Here is a 21,357-nt window from a genome sequence, read left to right as displayed (position 1 = left end):
AAGCAGCTTTACTCTACTATTATTCACCACATGAGAACAGAGCAGCTGAACATGATCAAGAGGGCTTTGGAGGAGAGAGGCAGGCATCAACACCGAAACGAAGCCAAAGAGTGGCAGCTCCGCACTTTCTAGTCAGTCACTCATTATGTGGTGAAGTGCTCTTGAGAAGTGCCTCTTATACTTGACCTATCATATTACTTCTTCTGTAAACACATAATCCCTGCTTGTTAGGTGGTGTCAACACTAGCATTCATTCACTGTGGTAGTCCTTTTGTGTACAGACACTTCAGAAGTGCTGCCAAAACCAAAGAATTGACACCATAATAAAACAATTTGAATTTCAACCAGGTAAACAGATCCTATGTGCTTCTGTAAAATGCACTGTGCAGAGCATTACATCCAGTGTCCCTTATTTGAGACAAAGCTGCTTTCTTATCACAGAACTATTTTCTTTGTGTTTCTTTTTTAGCCAGATTAACAACTGCCTAATTATTAAAATTCATGAATTAACAAGGTTTAATAAGAGAAATTACAGCCACTGCAACTTATTTGCTTCAGTCACTTATAAAAAAAAAAAAAAGACCAAAAAAACCCAACAAAACTTTGCCTATTTTTACTACCAGCCAGCTAAGCAGAAGACACCAAATAAAACAAATTGTGGCTATGCAAAACTGACCACCTCCTACATGCAACATATTATTACCGTAAAGGTCACACAAAAGCCATAAAAACTGGTCAGCTTTTATGCCAGAATTTCACCCACTTCTACAGATACTTTTATACTTCAATCTTTTCAGTGACTTAAGTCTGATTATTATAATTAGATATTTAGACCTTCCACTCAAAGATTAGACTTTTTGCCGTTAAAGGCACAAATTCATATTTAAGAACATTTTTTTTTTAACCAGTCCAGAAGCATAAATAATTGATCCTGTGCTTCTGCATTAACAGAGGTGTTCTGGACAGCCTATCACCCTAACATTTATGAAGTGCTCTCAATACTTTTGCAGCCTATATGACTAAAAAAGATGAATCATTATTTCTTTCAACAATTGACAAAATATGAGTGAACTTTCTGATGTATCACTGAGTATCAGTGAAACAAAACACTAGGAGCATTTGGTTTAAAAGGCAATTTTTACAAATGGGTCTACAAAGACACACAAAATAAAGACTCATATATGTAGCACCCCATCTCCCAAAACTGAAGAGCCATGTAAGCACTGGGTACATCAGAAGAACGATGAAAGTAATACTACAGGCCCAATACTGCAACAAGGTGATGTGATGCATTACTGCAGCCATGCCTAAAAAATAACATTTTCTTGTGTTACACCACTGTCAGGTATTAGGTTCCACTCCTGACCAGGTTTGCCAAAATGTTTTTGTTGGGTCTTCTTGGGCAGTAAATTGATCCTACCTTCCTATCTACATATAAATCTTGCATCTGAATTACTTGTGTTCCTGCACTGAACCTTGACAATGCTACTGTTTGACTCGGTTAGATTACTTAGCAGGAAACAACAGGCAGCTTGCCTACCATTTGGTCTTCACACACATCCACCTAGGAACAAGGTCAGGAAAATATTCTTACCTGTACTAGCCACTGTATCTCACTCAAACAGCTTTGACTGACTTCTCAGCAGGATCAACCAACTTGAACAAACTCACAGCAAGTGGAAATTTAATTCTCACATCTTCTACCTTTGCCTTTCAGCTCTTGCTTCTTCCAGTCCTAAGACTTAGACAGAATTTCTTCCTGACATCATTGTTATTTTAGAAATTCCATTATATAATGGCTTTTTAAAAATCAGGTATACAAGCTTACTATACAATATAGTAGTAAGAATTATTTATTACAACCTTTTTACCTTTTCTGCTACCCCTTCTTTCAATTTTTTTCACAATTTCTTGCATTAGCCAAAATTAGACTGTAAAATGAGGCCAAAATCACATAATTTTTATTTCTGTAAGGCAACATGGAAATGTGTGTCACTTTATAAATATTAAACAAGACCAATAACAAATAATGTAGGCTTGTGAATGAAGGCCTCGTAAGTCCCATTTTTAGCAACATTAATTTCAGAACACACAATACCATGCAATACAAGCAAGTTCAGTAGTTTGTGCATCCAAAAAGGTCTCGTTCACTCCTACTCATTAGTGTTTAATTTAGAAGGTGGGAATACAATTATCTACACTTTTAAAGTATTACAGAATCGTTTTGGTTGGAAAAGACCTCCAATATCAAGTCCAACCATTAACCCAGCACTACCAAGTCCTACTAAACCATGTCCCTAAGCACCACATCTACACATTTTTAAAATACCTCCAGGGATGGAGACTCAATGACTTATCTGGGCAGCCTGTTCCAGTGCTTGAGAACACTTTCAGTGAATAATTTTTTCCTCATATCCAATCTAAACCTCCCTTGGCATAATATGAGGCTATTTCCTCTTGTTCTATCACTTGATACTTGGGAGAAACGACCAACACCCATCCACCTACAACTTCCTTTTAGATAGTTGTAGAGAGCCATATGGTCTCCTCAGACTCCTTTTATCCAGACTAAACATCAGTTCTGTGAACTTCATTATATGTGTTCCCTCTCAACTTTTGGAATCTCTCTGTTGTCTCTCCTCAAACATATCCTGTTTCTCTTCTTAATAAAGCTTTCCTTTACTGTACAGATTGCGTAACCCTCTGCACAGGTTAACCTCTAGGTCAGTGGAGGATGCTGGAAAGGTTGCTCTTTTCACTGTCTGGGGCTCTGGAAAGCAGCTCTTGGAGAACTACCTTATTTGCTTTCACAAAGCAATGACTTCTGCCCACCAAAGCAGCAAATACATTGCAGCTGACACACTTCAAGCATAGACAAGAGCAAGTCTGGGAAACGTTGACACTTCAGCATGATTTACAACATCAGTCACCATGTGGGTCAACCATGTTTAGATGCGATGGTAGAGATCCTTAAAGTTGAGATTTCTGCTTAGTGTGGTATTTAATTCAAACTTCTTCAAGTGAAGAACTAATTCTTTCTTAACAATTTGTTGCTGAATTCCCCCTCGCATTCTTCATATTCTTTACATTGCTTCTTAGTCCCCTACCTTCAATGAAACAAATTTTATTTTAAGTTTTCAAATTCACTTCTCCTAAAAAGTTTTTATGTCTTCCATTACCAGGGAAAATGGAAGGGCATTGCTTACCAGCAGAAAGGAAAGTCTGCTTCTAACACCAGTGAGCTCAACAAGCAAGAATTTACTGCCCAAAAAGCAACTCAGCTTCTTGGCTCCAATTTCTGCTAAATGGTTAAGACTGTACCAGTGAGTACCATTTTACTACTATTTTCTAGATAATCTTATAAAAAATTGTTTCCACCTACCCATAACTGATATGTATATCAAATGCACTAGCCCTAGCACAGCATAGCATAAAAAAGTTTCTAGGTTCAGGGTGACTTAAATAGTTATTTCTGTCACAAAATTCATGTAAAGTAGCAAAGAAATGCAAATTAATAAAATTAATGCAGCTTCCAGAAGAGAGCAAAGTAGCAGAGAGGATGCAATTCTCAGCTTTTGGAAGGCCACACTCTGCTATAAAGCAAACTCTTGCAGAGGCCAACTAAACTGAGACATGAGTTCATGCAACAAAAGTTTGGTCAGCACAAAAAGTGACATGTAAGCTTCACTGACCTAACTACAACTGATGTAATTAGTGTTATTATTTCAGCTGGTGCTTGATTTGGACCATAAATCTTAAATATTTTATGAAATGTTGAAAATTATATAAAAGATACGTACTCTGACTAAACATGGGTTGATTACTCAGCAAACAAAACTACACTGGACAACTGCAATATTGATTTGAATAGCACAAAAACATAATTCCAGCTAACTATTCCTTAAAGGCGTGACAAGCTTTCTCCAAAGGAAACAACTGCCCTGTTTCAGGCATTTTCTGTTATACCAGCCGTTGTAGTTTGTCATGGTCATTTGAAAGAGAACAAACAAAAAACTAGAAAACCTTATGAAATGTGTAAAGTCTTGGTTTTCATCTGTGAGGTGTATCTCATCTAAAGATTTAAATGATAAGTATGTGCTGTTAATCTAGCAAACCTCGTGTAATATCTGGCATGGTAAGCAGGTAATATGTGCATTACTCCAAAAGACAAAACCTATCTCAATTGTATTGTCAGTGAACCCAAACCCAGGTCAGATTTCACAAGGCCATAAAATCATCATGTAAACATGTCCTTAGAACACAGTTTTATATATGGAGGAAAGCCAGAACAAAATATAAAGCTAAAAAACCCTAGTGCCACAGTCCAAAACAATATTCTGTTTATTTAAAACAACATAAGCATGACTGCCACATTATGATATTATTGTTCTCAGCAAACCAGTCAGTTTGAAACTGTGTGTTTCACCACAAACCTTATATATAGCTATATTCACACCCATTATATACAAACGGCTTTTCTGCAGCACTCTTACATCCCAATGATTATCATCTTGGATGTGTAACACTGCAAACTCTTACTAAGTGAATACACTCCATGCAAACTCAGGAGCAAGAATGAAGTCACTCTCAGACCTTCTGTCCACTTTCATCTTCATCATTATGAAGATAAAAATTAGGTTGAAGTTTTGTTTCGTTTCCTTTTCTTTCCCAGTGGAAGTACTGATACTGCAAAATGCTATTGATACTACACATCTCACTACTGGGGCAAATTCAGCCACAGGCAAACTTCAAGTCTGCTGGCGACCATATCCTCTTGCTTAACATGCTAGCTGAGGAATGTCATCTCACACGATTCACTTCTGAGAACTAGTAATACCTCCTCAGCCATCCTGATACTAATATTGTCTTGAGCATTGGCCAGGTTGTTTCCATAAAAAAGATGAAAACAATAATTCATTCTCAGTAAAACTCCTTTTCTATTCATGCAGCTTAGTAGGAAGGATGTGAACTACATTTTCTAAAGTAGTTTTTTTCCAGCCTTATATAATGCTTTTTTATGGAATGTGTACCAAAATAAGTCTTTATCTCTCCTTTCCCATTCTTACAAGCAGTGCTATATAACTTTTAATCTCTTTTTTTCTATGAAGAAAAACTGTGCTTAAGCACTGAAAAAAAGAAGATACAAAAGACTTTCAAATCTGGTTACAGAGCTAGAGGGTGAAGGTGGGAGAAGCTGATATAACTGAAGACACATATAATTGAAGACTATTATTACTGAACACTGATGCTGAGATACTTGTGAAAACACACAGTCTGCTTGGATATCTGTGAATCTGGTACGTGAAGGGACAAAACCTGCAGCTTCCTGACTTGAGAGGTAAGTTAGCATCTTGGAAAAAAGATTTTTAAAATGATCCTGGCAAACAAATGGATGAGCACTTCTTGTATAGTGGATGAGTCCCACTAATGTCAGTGGATTTAATTGCCTGAGAGACTGGTAAGTAAAGAAAAATTAGAGGAAAAATGGTACATATAGAGTTAAATAAAGGTTGACACACAGGATTCAGTAATGTTTTTGTTGTTGATTTCTGAAACCTGCAAAGATACATGATATTTTCTTCCCAACTTTTAAATCCATCTTTTGAAAAATACTGTAAGTTACCAGAACTCAAACTGCATAATAAAATCTGCCTGGCTAAAAGGTATAAAGGGAACCTAACAACTTATGGGGTTCAAAGGAACTGTGAGACATTTAAGAGCAGTACATCTAAGTGTCTGGGAAGAATAAACAACTAAACAGGAGCCACACTAAAGTCAATATCCCTGAAGTTACAGATCCCATTCATAATTTCAGTTTGTCTCTATATTTTTAAACAGATGTACCCAGCCAACATATTTGTAATTAGTCTGTGATACATTGAATAGCAAATTTTCTCAGATGGACTCAATACCACATGCTCCCATACATGTCCAGAGTGGAAGGCACAATATAACCATTTTACAGAACTCTCAGGAATCAGACAAGAGCAGAATAAATCACTCTGCGAACAAGCTGTGTACCAGGCTTCATTAGTTATAATTACCCCCAAAATATGCTCAGCAGAATGCACACGTGTCATCTGGGAGTGACACACAATAGAGTGGGCAACTTATAAACTCCTCCAAGCACAGAAAGAGTCCATAAAACAACTGGCTTGTGCATTTGGATTCATGTGATAACACCTCCTATTGCATAAGCCACCAGATGACACAGATGGGGCAAATCCAAACAAGGAACATTTCTTTTGTATAGGCATTGGACTTCATCTGATGTCTATTCAACCAACAAGCTGAGAAAGCTGAGTATGAAACACTAGATCTTTGTCTTTTTTATTTCCCAGATTGTGCTACACTTGGTAGAAAAAATGATATGTGTAGTTTTAAATACTTTGAACACAATGACTTAAAGAAAAACAAAACAAAACAAAGCAAAATAAAACAAATTAACACACTTAAGCATAGGCAAAACCAAACACTCCTCCCTAAACTTTAAAAGGAAACATGTATAATATAATATAGTAATAAAATAGCATCTCCCTTTAATACATCCTATTGCCAAAAGAGGTAAGTACTGACTGAAGCTCTTTGACAATGCACATATCAGCAATCAGGTCTATTATCTTCTGAAGAAAATAATACTAATTAACATTATGTTCATAGATCAGATTACCTTTCCTTTAAGGATTATTACAGAACCAATCATGTTACAGTTATTGCAACACTGATTTAATCTTAACTTTGCTCTGTAAGCTTGCTCATTTTTTTCTGCCTACTGTAGTTTCTGCCAATCAGAATAACTATTTTCTGTCTGGGACATTCCAATCTCATTTCAAATGCACATTCATGTTATTTACTTCCTTGCATTCATATCCCATAGTGTTCCTGGTCTTCTCATTAAATGCTTTTCCACATCTTTTCTGTGGTTTTCTATTCTTGCCCACTGCTATAGAGATTTGACCATGTGAATGTATTAGAGTCAAGCACTTGTAATAAAACTATGCTTTACTCAGAATGAAATTGTTATTCATATACAGTTCACTGTAGAGACTGATTTAATGTCAAATATATTGTCCAAATTGAACATGCTTATATATGTAAGTATGTTCATATGAAGATGGAAATATATATTGTTTGGATGTTACATGTGCAAGCTGGCACATGTGTACACATATTTATATGAATGCCCCTGTGTCTATTTACTTCCATATTCAAGTATATAAACACATACAATTAGACCCACATAAAAACAGAGGCCAACACACGTGTACACACTCAAAAAGGACCCTACACCTTTAGGTGGCATATACAGTGCTTACACTGCATTACATTCTTGACAGCTTTTAAGAAACTATGTAATACCCTCATATCTGTTAGCTACTTCCAAGAAAACCTAGAAACTAACTCCAAAACTCTGAATATATTTAAATCAATAACTTAAAATTAACTACATGACACTGAATCCTGTGAAACTGCTCATACCCATAAAATAAATACCCAGTTTTGATACTGTGGATTCTAACTGTGGGTCATCAACTTAGAGAGGTAAGATGAACTACCACGGAGAGAACTGTGTATACCCACAACGTGCAAGATCAATTAAAGTCTATTATAAATAGCATCAGTTAACCTGTGATCTGTCACATTTCTGCATCAGTAACACGTGGATGTAAGCAAGGACAGGATTTGGCCCACTTGTCCCCATTTCCATGTAATGCAAGTGAGAGGTCAGCTTCAGTACTCATGCATTCAGTGCTGGCAAACTCCACAGAGTGCTCACAGGCACAGTGGCAGCAATTCCCTATTTCTAAAACATCAGAGAAGCACGGACACTTTAGGAGTATGAGTTGCTATGGTATTATTTGAAGTCACTGCCACTTTTTTTTTTTTTCTTTTTCCTTTTTAAAGAAACAGATACTGAAAGTATCCCAGCTAATAATTTCATTCTGACACTTGAGTTTAAAAGGTTAAGTTACTATCTGAAGAAAGGTAATCTGGCTGCCTTTCATAGCAGCCTGCAAGCTCTGCAATCTGCATAGCGAGGGGCATTTGTCATCATTAGCTGAGCAGTGACAGCTGGCACCTAGGGTGTCCCAGATTCAAGAAGTGGCAAAGGCACTCTTTTACCTTAAGTTGCCATTAAGTATAGCATGCTTCATAAGGAGCAATAGTTTCTTTTGTTATACAGCATGAAATAACAACAGTGGATGCATGTCTATTTTCTTTGGCATGGCGACTGGGCTGATAAACAATTAGCAGTTGCCTTTAGACAAAGAGACACCAGGTTTATTATATGAGCAAACATCCAAGTCGTGTCACTTGAAAATAACAACTGGCTCAAAATTAGGGGACTGTATTTCCCTTCAAAGATATTTCAGACTGATTGATTTGTAAATTTTATTTACGGACATGACAAATCATGAATAAAACACAGATTTTAACTAGAGGTTTAGTGCTGTCACTTCAAGCTAAGAATGTCTAATTATTTAAAACAGACAGGTTATTAGATATAGGGGGAAAAAAAGTCCTTCACTGGTATACTAGCTAATGCAGTACATTATTGCTTTAAAAAAATACCTGATGAAGAACTAGTTTAATAGCAGCTTTAGAAACTTCAAGTTCAGAGAGTATTTAACATATAAGTTTGCCACAAACATTTATTTTTTAAAACAGCTCCATGAGACTTTGCAAAGGTATTAATATTTAAGAGTGTGTTTAACAAACAGATTGTGTAAAAAGTGTAGGAAAGAAGTCATGTTCATACTACCATCCATTATTCAATCTTCTAAAGACCAAAGAAATTATTTATAAAAATTACAAACACTTATTTGGTTAATTTTAAACAAAAAAATACAAAGCTGAAACCAAATACATCTTGACCTTAAAACAAAGCAAAAGAAAAACTAAACAAAACAAACAAACAAACAAGTCCAAAACCTCAACAAAACAAAACAAACAGACATTTAAAAGAAGAAAAAAAAAAAAAAAAAAAAAGGAAAAAACCCTTTGTTTCTCCACAATCTCTCAACTTTGGAAACATAATCCATAATGCTAGTTTTTGTATTATTATGTAAACTAGTTTTTCACAAATAAAACTAATTTTTGTGTTAATGTAAAATCTATGCAAATACATGCAGTCATTTATCAGGAAAGCTGACAAGCATTCCATATTGGAGAGGGAAAATGAAACTGCCTCAAGAATAGAGGCAATTAATTATTTCTGTATTTTCTCTTCCTCTGTCTTGAGGCACAAAAGTTATCCATCCAGTTAAAACAGCAAATGAAATAAAGAGAATTTTTTTTTATTTAAACACATATGGCTTTTGCCTGCAATACTGATCACCACAAGGTCTACAGATGCCCGTGGCTAAATTGTACACTGGCAGATGCACACAAGGGAAAACTGTGTTAATGCAGCATGGTGAACAAAACAAATGAAGAACTGAATTTCAGGGGGGTTAGGGAGAGGGGACTTCTTTTACCCCATCAAGATAGGCAGTTTGCCTACCAAGACTGGATTAGGTTAGTTATAAATTTAATCTAAAAGTTTTTTTTTTCTCACCCCCTATGTAAAAAATCTAAATAGTACGTGCAGAAGGAAAAATCAATGCAGATCCACACCATTTTGTAAGGTACAGATCATACATAATGGGTTTGCCAAGATAAATGGTTATATTATTTCACATTTACAATTAAGGACTAATAATACATAATGAATGTACTCACAGAAGATAATAAGAAAACTGTTGTCCAACATATTTGCTCCCATTTTTTACCTACTTAAAGAAGCAACCTCTTTAAGTGTGGCTGAAAATTGCAGGCGTTACAGCACAACCTAGCACACATGATACACTCTTCTGTGCTTCAGAGTGCCAGTATGAGTTCTGTACTCCTTAATTGTTCCTTTTCATAAGGTTATTTTTAAAAATTGAAGTCAAAATTAGGCAGTTCATTCCTGTAAATGATTTGCAGAAAACAAGAAATGGGGATGGGAAAACACTGACTGAAAAGAAGACAAACTCATACTCATTGCAGTAACTTCTCTCTTAATAGGCCTGTATGCATTGCAGGGCTTTAAAATCACCACTGTAATGACTAAATTAAAAATAGCAAATAATATATTACATGTATCTCAAGTACGCCACACAACACAAATTCACCCCATTAAAACCAGGGTTGAGAGCAAAAAAAATTGCCATTATTTTCCTGGAAGTTTCCTTTAATTTTACAAAATACTTATTCTGTAACAACTGAAACTGTAAATAAAGATTCAAAAATGTGAAATAATAAAGAGATCTCCATCGCCTCATCTAAAACTAAGGAGACTCAGTAGAAAACATTATCACTACCCTAACAAACACGCAGCAATTTTTTTTCTTCTTTTCAATGGCATTAATGTACTATGAATGATACCGTGTCCAAACGGAAAATCTTTTTCTACTATTAAAAATAATGGATAGTAATATTGCTTTAGGATAAACAAGTACTTCAATAAGCAACTAGTATTTAACTGTATTGGAGATTCATGAAATTGAGGGACTACATGTTACTTCTGTAGTCTTTCTCATTTCCATGACACTGGCACCAAGCCACTAAGGACCCAGTTCTGTATATGCTGTCCTAGAGTTGGGCGGAAAAAACAGTATGGAAAAGTAGGAAGGATCACCTAGGTGATCTAGGTTAAATTTTCAAACCCAAGTAAGAGGAGAACTAGAGTGATTTGTTTCTCTTAATAAGGGACTCAGTTCTCCCCTAGATAAAATATTATGCTCTACAATGGCAATGTTCCACCAGTTAAGAAAAAATGCTCAGTGTGCTGGTGGGAAAATCAATACATTTTAAAGGGCAAAAAGATCTAAGCATTAAGTTTTTCCTGAACAGATCTCCCCCCTTCTTCCTTAAATAATAAATTGGTTGACATGTTTATATTACAGTTATAGCTAGGATATTTTTAGGAGCAATGAATAAGCGTTTTTAGTAAGTAGGCTGCTTATATTTAAGACTGTTAAAAGATTCTGTACCTTTGGGGAGTTATAGAAATAGTCCAGAATATGTGAAACTACATGAAAAATACAGTTTTGAGATTTTGAAAGCATAATCTTTCACTTACTTCTCTGAATAACCTCATCCTCCTTGTAAAGGCTTTAGAGCAGATTAGGGGAAGCATTTTTGTAGGAGCATCTTGTTAAAATATGAACAAAACCGTGCTGTCCTTTCTCAAGAAGCTAATCCAACACTATTAGTAAAACAATGAAATGTATAAGGAAGTTCTTGACAGATGAGTAGGTTTGGGCCAAAAATATATTTCCTCACCAATGCACTTTTAGATACTTTAGAAATTTTATGGACATCCTGTATCTCATACTGTTCATAAGTTAACCTCCAAGCATTGTCCCACTTTGGCTCTGATCCTGCAAACAGCTGCCCATGCACTTAACTTTGAGCCTAAAGAAACCCCTGACCTCACCAGAACCAGCCGAATGTTTCGCTAATCATGTGTGCCTTGGCAGGATCAAGGCCTTCGTAAGGTTCAATGAAACATATTAATCACTCATGACCAGCTCACTCAACTCCTCCCTTTGCCATTATTTGGAGAGAAAATATCAGAAAGCTATACACTATATTAATAGAAGTCTGCATTAAAATGTTAGGCATGTCTTTTTATAGCTAAGTCAAGAGAAAGTGAATTACACAGGTAATTTACCATACTCATGCCATTGAAAGAGGAGAGGACAAGTTTCATTTTGAGCTGGGGAGCCTTTACATGCCTGAACTATTGGAAGCATGAAAATTAGCAATAAACACGTAACATGACAAAATGTATATGAAAAGATGGAGCTTCCTTACAGCTTTATATTGACTAGAGTTCAAATATGTTAAACAACACATTTTCTGTTGATTTCAATAGCTCTAGCAACTACCTAGAAGATATAGTTTAGTTTGCTAGTTGATATGAAACCAGCTTACACATCCATCACAACTATAAGTACGTTCAAGACATACCACCCTCCCATTTTGAATGGGCTGATAAGATGCTGGGTTACACATAAAACATAGTATGAACAAGCTGAGTGATGCCATAATTTATATAATGATGCATTTCAAATGCTCCCACACTCCATCTTTGACTTACATTTTCTAACACTCTAGCTCTCTCTCAGACAAAATGTTCCAGGGCTAGAAGTTACCAAGGAAAAAGGTTAGCTAAGACATGAGCTGCTCATCCAACACATACAGCTTTATTTTCAAGGTCAATGTTGAATATTTTCAGTGATTTAATCATATACAACACGAGAGAGTAATGAGAGTTCTGCAGTGTTGGATGACCCACTATAGATGTAGTAGATTAAAAGGCACTAATCCCCACTGATTCCACACTCCTCTTGCAGTTCAACAGAAAAGAGCATGCAGATCTTTAAAAAAAAAACACAAAAACCCCACACAAAAAAAAACCACCAAAAAAACAACACACACGCAAAAAAACCCCAACAAAACAGAACACTGTTGGACTGCTTAAATAAAACGCTGTACTGAAAGGAATGTCTGGCTTTGGAGAAGCTGATGGAGAAGTGAACCAAATGAATAATTCAATGCATTTTTTCTCTTGCTTGAATGTTTCTGCAGTTCTAGTTCACATTACAGCTGTGCAAGCTCTATGTTTACTTTTGAGATGCAACATTTTAAAGAAAACAAATCAATTACTGACGGTTTTTTTCCCCTTAACAGATTGCAGATTAGAGGAATTTAAAGTATTAACAGTTCATCTGTAAGACCTAGGATGGCCAAGTCCAACAGCAATGCAAACTCTTTTCATGTGTTTTTTTTTCTTTTTATGGCATAAGAATACATGCACCTTAAGTTTAATGCTAAGGAATGCTACTTGGGCACTATAAAAAGGAGGTACATCACTTTTGTTTTTAAAAAAGTAAAAAACATTTGCAGAAAACTGTAGATAATGGAAGCAAACTGCATACATAAATATACAGAAATTTATACTCTAAAATCTAAGTAATGAAGTCTCTAAGTTAATTAAAATTGCACTTTTGCAAACACTATAGCAACTTACATGTAAACTTAACTTTTCATTTGTTCCTAAACTTGAAACTGTAGGCAAAAAGCAAACTATAAAATAAGAACAGAAAATTACAACTACCTTAAACTTCTATCACAAAAAACGATGCTGTCTATTTTATATAATGTGACACTTAAAGCAAACTTGGCGGAAATATCTGTCTTTAGTTTTCCTACATGAAAAAAAGTAAATATATTGTTGCTGGCAGGATGATATGGATGAAATAACCAGGATGAATTAAGGGGGAAGAGAAAAAAGAGGAGCCAAGAAATCAGATACATTCAATAAGCCTTCAAACTCACTTCAGCAGTAGGGATAAATAATTTAATAAACTCAGCTTCATTTTTTTCTTAGCTCCCTAGTGCAATAGGCAGATATTAAAAAATAAAACTTTAAAATTCATGAGCAGTTGTGTGTGGATATATTATGTATCACTATATAATAAGAAATACAAAGTGATATCAATGCAAGCACTTTGTGTATATATGCATCTGCATGTGCATTTTAACTCACACTTTCACCATATGAAAGAGAATTATTGGTGATATTTATATATCAACTTTTTTCCTTCTTTTTTTTCCCCCCAAGTTTCATTCTGAGGGCATGGGCAAGTATGTCAACTCCATTTGGCTTTTTGGCTAACATGAGCACTACATGACAAGGCACTGTAGCTTGAAAGATTTACAATAACAAGCAGAGTCCAATAAATGCTTCTACAGTACACCCTAATTAGGAGAAAATATCTAGAAAACAGTAATTTGGTAAAAGTCACCAGTATCATACGGTACCATTATTATGACAAATTATCAATCCTTGTTTTAATGAGGTGATTTTAATCTCAATTTTCCAGAACAACTCAATACATATAGAAATAAAACTCAGTGATGAAAAGGTTTTCCTTCCTTTTATAATTTATGAAGGACACATTAATAACTACAGTAGGTAATAGTAATAAACGAACTGCCAGTAAGTGGTCAGAAACTTCAAAAGCATTCATATTTCGTATCATATATAGTACAATATAAGCATTTTCAGAATCTAAACCAAACCGTTGACTTCTTGCCATGGTAAAGCATCAGGTCATCTTAGCAGTTACATTTCAGTAGCTGACTGGTATCAGAGATGCCTGATTCCACAAATTTTCAAACTATCAGTTCTTCACTGTGTATGTGTGAAATGATGTAGCGAAGTTAATAGCAACCTTTAAGGATAAACAGCACCTAGCCAAGGCTGAGGCTAGTATTTCCCATGGCGTCCAAGATCCAATGAATACGCATAACCTGTGTTACTTGATATCATAGGTTAATCTTAGCTTACTCTAGTGAAAGCTCTGATTTAGGATATACGACGTATTTTTCATTTGAATTAATTCTGACACATTATGAATATTAAGACTACTGACAGCTTAAAGGTACGACCTATCGCCTTTTGCCTTTAGAAAGTGTATTTACTGAGCTCAAACCCACGGGGCAAAAATAAACAAAACCTGGCCCGAAACATTTCCATCTTCAACGCGCAGCTCTGATGGAGCTGAGCGATATGAAGCGGCAGGGGGGCCGGTGTGGCCCCTCCGCAGGAAAGGGCTGTTCCCCTTGGCGGAGATGGGAGGACAGGACAACCTTTTGTCCGCCCGCTTTAACTTTCGTTTTTACACGGCGCTGGTATGTAACCTCACGCGGAAGGAGTTCTTTCTTATTTAAATCGCAAAGAAGCCGCCTACGACCAGCCAGGGCCGGAGGTTTCGCGCCGGCGGCTCCGGGACCGAGCAGCCGCCGCTGGGGAAGGGGGGCCGGGCCAGCAGCACCGCGGGCTTTCCCCCGCCCCGGGCGGGCCGCCGGACCCGCCCGCCGGAGTTGGACTCAACTTGGCCGCTTCTCCTTCTTCCGCACGGCTCAGCCGTGCCCTGCTCCGGCCAATGCCGCACCCGTGTCTGAGAGCAGGGCGCGACCGCCATCGCCCCCGGCCCCCAGGGAAGGGCAGGAGGGGGCGTGTGGGGGTCGTCCCGGGCCATGTCCGCGGGGGCAGTGAGGCGGGATGTGCCGGGCCGGCCAGGAGCCTCTCTCTCCCCGCCCGCCGCAGAGCCCGCGGCGGTGCCGCCGAGCCGGCTGCTGGTCGCGCCCGCAGCCAGCGGACTGGGGCAGAGGGCCGACCCCTGCCCCCGCCGCGCCCCCCACCGCCGCAGGTTCCCTGCGCACCCGGCGGCAGCCGCCGGTAAGGGCAGCGGGGAACAGCGGCGGCCGGCTGGCGCCCGCCTGTCCCCTCGGACCCAGTGAGGACCCCCGTAAGTGCCCGCTCGGGGGAGGCAGCCGGGAGCCGGCCCCAGGCAGCCGAGAGGGCGAGAGAGGCGGCAGCCTCAGACCCCGGGGGGCAGGGCGGCTGCGCGCCTCGGGGCGGCTGGGGCGGCGCCGGGAGCGGGCGCGTTGTGCTGCTGCTGCCGGACGCGCCGCGGCCGGGGGAGCCACGCGTGTCCCGCCTGGCCGGGAAACCACCCGGAGCAGGCAGAAAAGCCGGAAGGAAACTACCTCCTCTTCGGCCGAAATATCCAGAAAGCGGTCGCCCTTCCGCCGTCGGCCAGGGAACTGCCGCCGAGAAGAGGAAAAGCTTCTTCGGGGCGACCTGTCACCTGCAGTTTCTCAGCGCGGCTCCCCAAGGCAGCCCTAGCCCCATTTTCCTAATGGGCAGAAAATAATTCCTGCATCAGCTACGTCCTAGGAAGCGGCATGGGAAGCACCCGTAGCCTAACCGAGCGAGCCAAGTCAGAAATTCTTCGCTATGTGCAAGAAAGTTGGTCACATTAATACGCTGAATAAATGTCGTGAAATGTTCTTTGCGGTATGACTTCCCCTTAGCGATGGACATGCCTGTGACAGTTACTTTAAGAATTAGTAATCGGACAGGAAAGATTCCAAGCGATTAAGAGCTGCTTTTTTTGTGGGTTTTTTTTTTTTTTTTGCTTGTTTCCCTCCCCCCCCCCCCCCCCTTAGAAAAAACCCAATACCTCAGGGTTCTTTTGAAGTGAAGCTCAGTAATTGCGGCCAAGCAGAAGAGTTTGCCACTCCAGCTCATTTGCAAATAAAGGTCTTGATTACTAACACTTAAGGTACCGAAGGAGAAATTTGCTAATTACACATCACACACACGAAACCCCAAACTGTCACATTAGTAGCATGCCAGCATGTTTGCAGTCGCTAGCATCCCTCCCCTTGCGCACATTTACTAAACGCAGCCTGCTAGCAGAGCTCGCTATACGAGAAACCGTCCTGGTTTGAAATTAATAGATACTTCTAGTGCGTCTCAAAAAGCAGCTGAACATCCATTCTTTCCAACATATTGGAGCACTAGACGGCTTATATAAAAACGAAGCTAAGAATTGGCAGTTGAGATTTACCGTTCATATCTGCTGTTTGATTTCTGGAGGGAACATGAAAAAGACCTGACAGATACGTTTAGCGATTGAGTCTCCCTTCATAAGGTATAAACACCAAAAGCAAGGCAGAGACAATGCCGAAATGCATTAAACCTCAAAATCGATTAGAGCCCGTCAGAAGATTTTTTAAAACAATACAAATCGCGGACTTTTGCGTGATATTTTATTCCAAAGGACAGTAAATTTGCTGTGAATCTGCTGCCTTGCTCACCGGCTGGTTCACGAGAGGAAAAAACCGAACAACTTCTCCCTTGCAGTTACAGGCAACTATCAGGAGGGAAAGACAGAGTGATGTGACGCCAAGTGTGAGTTAATGGATTTACGCCCCTTGCTCCTGCAGGAGCGAGCCCAGTCTGTAGCTCCCTAGTTGATGGATGCCCATTAATACACCTGCATTCCCGTCTTGGCCGTGGGGAGGCACGCAGGGAGCGTGCGGAGCGGCACAGTTTAGCTAAGTCCTTTGGAAACGTCAATACCCTTCAAGTTACACCCAAAGAAGAGCGATTTCTCTTGATTTCCGAGCGTACAGATGACCGGGGCGGTTTTTCGGCCAGTAACCTTCTATCTTTCTATATGTGCCTGCGTGTGCGTGTGTGTGTCTGTGTGTACATATCTATCTCCTAGAGAGGGATTAATTAGCCGGGTTTGAGCTGAAAGAGGCTGCAGTGACGAGCCCAGTGGCGATTGGCCGCCCGCCTGCCTGGCCCTGCCTTTATAATTTCCACACGAGTGCATCTGGGCTCTTATACAAACCAACAGCCAGCTTCTTCTGACATATACACACACACACGGCACTTTTTTCCACCATCTGATTAACCACCCTGCACACACAGAGTGATTAATACGGGAAAACATAAATAAATACGAAGAGGTTTTATTATTTTGACTACTGGAAGCCTCGCTGTGTCTCAGTGCAACTTTTGTTTTTCTTGCTGCTGGGGAAGGTGCAGCTCTCGATGCTTTCCTCTCACTCACGGACCCTTTAAAAAAAGGGGGAGGAAAAATATCGCCCCCTCCAGTCCCCCGCCCGCCCCCTCCCCCCCCACCTTCCCCCCCCCCCGCCACACACACTTCAAGACGGCTGATCTAAAAAAGCAGGAAGAGAGCATCTGAGGAGCAGCAGCCCCAGCGCATTTTGAAAAAACATTTGTTACATTTCAGAGTGCAGCAGCCTGTTTCTCCTCTGAAGTTGGCTCCAGCCTTAGCAGCCGCATTGGATCCCACAGCCTATTGCGAGACTCCGGTATACAATCCGGATCTCTGCCCCAACATGATCGCGGCCCAGGCCAAGCTGGTGTATCATCTGAATAAATACTACAACGAGAAATGCCAAGCCAGGAAAGCTGCCATCGCCAAAACGATCCGAGAAGTCTGCAAAGTGGTGTCGGACGTGCTGAAGGAGGTGGAGGTACAGGAGCCTCGCTTCATCAGTTCTTTGAACGAGATGGACAATCGCTACGAGGGGTTGGAAGTCATCTCCCCCACGGAGTTTGAAGTCGTGCTGTATCTGAACCAAATGGGGGTTTTCAACTTCGTGGACGACGGCTCCTTGCCGGGCTGCGCTGTGTTAAAGTTAAGCGACGGGCGCAAGAGGAGTATGTCCCTCTGGGTGGAGTTCATCACGGCGTCTGGCTACCTCTCCGCTCGCAAAATCCGGTCCAGATTTCAGACGCTGGTGGCTCAAGCCGTGGATAAGTGCAGTTACAGAGACGTGGTAAAGATGGTGGCGGACACCAGCGAAGTGAAGCTGAGAATCAGGGATAGGTACGTCGTGCAGATCACTCCAGCGTTCAAATGCACGGGGATCTGGCCGCGGAGTGCTGCCCACTGGCCGCTTCCCCACATCCCCTGGCCGGGACCCAACAGGGTGGCGGAGGTCAAGGCGGAAGGCTTCAACCTCTTATCCAAGGAGTGCCATTCTCTGGCCGGCAAGCAGAGCTCGGCCGAGAGCGATGCCTGGGTGCTGCAGTTCGCGGAAGCCGAGAACAGACTGCAGATGGGCGGCTGCAGGAAGAAATGCCTCTCTATCCTCAAAACCTTACGGGACCGTCACCTGGAGCTGCCGGGCCAGCCCCTGAATAATTATCACATGAAGACTCTGGTTTCATACGAATGCGAAAAGCATCCCCGCGAATCGGACTGGGACGAGTCGTGCCTGGGAGATCGGCTCAACGGGATTTTACTGCAGCTCATCTCCTGCCTCCAGTGCAGGAGGTGCCCGCATTACTTCTTGCCCAACTTAGACCTCTTTCAGGGCAAACCTCACTCGGCCCTGGAAAACGCGGCCAAACAAACGTGGCGACTGGCTAGGGAAATACTTACCAACCCGAAAAGTTTGGAGAAACTTTAGAGGGTAACTATAAAACCCGCCTGACCGATAAATCTGCTTATTTGCCGATGAAGTTTAAGCTGCCTGTTCGAAAAGTCAAGTATTTCCACCAGAGAATGCAAATAATATTCTCTTTTTTAAAAGGAATATAACTTAGGTTATTCACAAAGAAAAGCAAATGAGAACACCAAGTATCGTTCCTCTTATCTTCGTCAGAGTTTTGCAATTCCCCGTGAAAGAAAAAAAAAGAAAAAGAAGGAAAAAAAAAGAAAAAAGAAAATGAAAAAAAATAAAGTATGTTACTCGGAAAGCAAAATTGGCCGTAATTTAACACGATTGTGACCATTCTGCCTAGAAGTGGTACCAACGGATTATAACAAAACCCGGTATTTTTATGTAAACCCTCTGTGAGTAAAAGCTATTTGGATATGCCACCTGAACAAACCCTAATGTACCTTTTAATTTGTATCAAATATTGTGATCTCACATTGTCTTTGAAATTGTGGGTGTTGGTGTTTTGTGATTTGGTGAACAGAAGTTAAATTGCCATTTTGGATACTTCAAGGACATTTTCTGCTAAAGAGAAGATACCATTTAAAAAGGTAGATTTTATCACGGTACTTTTGTTAATTGTCTTTTGAAGTGTCTGAACTTAACAAGTTTACATTTTTCGTTTCATATATATTGCTTGTTCTATTTCTAACATTCCATAAATATACTTGAAATGTTATTTAAATATATTCAAAAGAAATTTGGATTCTGCTTATATAATAACGCTTGAATATTGGAAATATATATTTGAAAATGCACTTGAAATACACTGGATAATTACCTTTTGTGATTTAGATTTTAATTTCTGTTGCTGATTTATTTAATTACAAGCTAATAAATGAAGTAAAATGCATACGAGTAAGCGCTTCAATACCGGATCAAGTTTTCTACTTGAAAAAAACCAAACAGCTGTTTTATGAATTTTGCCTTTGTCAAATACTGTAAAAACAGAAAAATTAAGGGCAGCGGCCTGATTTTGCATTTTGAATAGTTTTGTGGATCAGGGAAATATTGGTAGTACAAACACATTAGAATTTAGCTTCCGATGACCATCAGCAGCTGTCAGACACTGATGTAGTTATTAATGCAGTAACACTTTCTCAGCCGTCAGAAATCTATTTTCGAAAGGTTTAATATATGGTGCTGATGTGTTTCTGTTCGGTTTTAAGCAAAGCTGAGGGAACACAACGTATCCCTGAAGTAGTGAGGAAGCAGTGAGCCTGATAAAACTAGTATTTTGGCGCAAGCAGTAATAAAGAAGAAAATAAAATTTATAGGTAAGAGGTTCAAGCCAGCACCAATAAAGTGAACAACAGTATTGCTTCTGACCTACAAATCCGTTGTGAATGTGATAAGATTGCCAGTTGCACTCCCAGAAATCAAACCCCTGCGCTCCCAGGGCATTCAGAGGGAATAACATGTGCTTGCCTACAAAACTGCAAGCGATCCAAAATTGCCTATCCGTACTGCAACGCGTGGTCCTTCTCAGTGTGCATTTTTTCAAAGCGGCTTTAAAAGCAAAACGCCAAAAAACAACGCGAATTTTCTTTAGTACCCTAACAGTCAACAAGTGCTGAAAGGGGCCGATTGCCTGTGTAACACCCGCTAGCAACTATTTCCACCGGGTGCACTTTAACGAAACCGCTATGCCCAGAGATTATGACAGACTTTTTTTTTTTTTTGCTTATTATTTTTTTTTCAGAGCACTGCCAAGAAAGTTCCGAGTTTGAGAGAAAAAGAGAAAACACCATATTACAGAGCTATTCAGACAAGGTCGCTCGCATTTTCTTGGAAATTTTTTATGATATTCCTACACACACACACACAAAAAAAAAAAAAAAAGGAAAGAAAGAAAAAAAAGCCTCCCAAGGTCTTTGTAAAAGTACCTCCTCTTCTAACATTTTCCAGAGCAATAACAAAGAAATAAAACAACAGTGATAAGAATAAACAGAGATGCAGGCGAGGAGTGCCCTGTAACACACGTCCCTTCCGTCTGCCCTCTCCTCCCCCGGTGGCAGCCCCCGCTCCGTTCCCGCGGAGAGGAAGCCACGCAAAGGTTTCTGCTCGAGTCACGCACCCCTGCTCTGCTGCGGCTGGGCTGGAGGTTTCAGCGGAAGGGAGGGGGCGGGGGGGCGGTGCTGGGGAATCGGTAGTAGTAAATGACTTCTGAAAAAAAACCGAGCTTTCCCAGGAATCAAGTCCTGGGTACATGCCCACTTGACCCCCCCCCCCGGCTCCCCCACCTATTTTTTTATTTTTTTTTTGTCCCCCAGAAAATAAGCATCAACTTGCATTTCAGCAGTGTTTACTCAAATGCGCCGTATTTTCTTACACGGAAACTAATGTTCTTGAAATAACGGGATTCTCGGATATCAAGAAAGGGTAAAACCCTCCGCTGTGTCTCGGGACGGCTGCGGGCTGAGGCTGCTGCTCCCTCCAGGGATTTCAGAGCAATTGGCTTAAGTACTAAATCTGACCACG

General features: G+C 40.0%; 2 protein-coding genes across 4 annotated transcripts in view; one reads left to right on the top strand and one right to left on the bottom strand.

Annotated features, from left to right (window-relative positions):
- Positions 1-21,357, bottom strand: part of NBEA (neurobeachin) — a 476,649-nt gene that overhangs the window by 138,056 nt on the left and 317,236 nt on the right. The gene's annotated exons all lie outside the window — the stretch shown is intronic.
- MAB21L1 (mab-21 like 1) lies at positions 17,057-19,729 on the top strand. The gene has a single exon (XM_051608527.1). The coding sequence runs from the start codon at positions 17,767-17,769 to the stop codon at positions 18,844-18,846; it is 1,080 nt and encodes a 359-aa protein (XP_051464487.1). The 5' UTR covers positions 17,057-17,766; the 3' UTR covers positions 18,847-19,729.

This window comes from Apus apus, chromosome 1, assembly GCF_020740795.1.
Source record: "Apus apus isolate bApuApu2 chromosome 1, bApuApu2.pri.cur, whole genome shotgun sequence".
Taxonomy (NCBI): Eukaryota; Metazoa; Chordata; class Aves; order Apodiformes; family Apodidae; genus Apus; species Apus apus.
The sequence above is the reverse complement of the archived record's forward strand: the minus strand, read 5'-3'. Positions and strand labels throughout refer to the sequence as shown.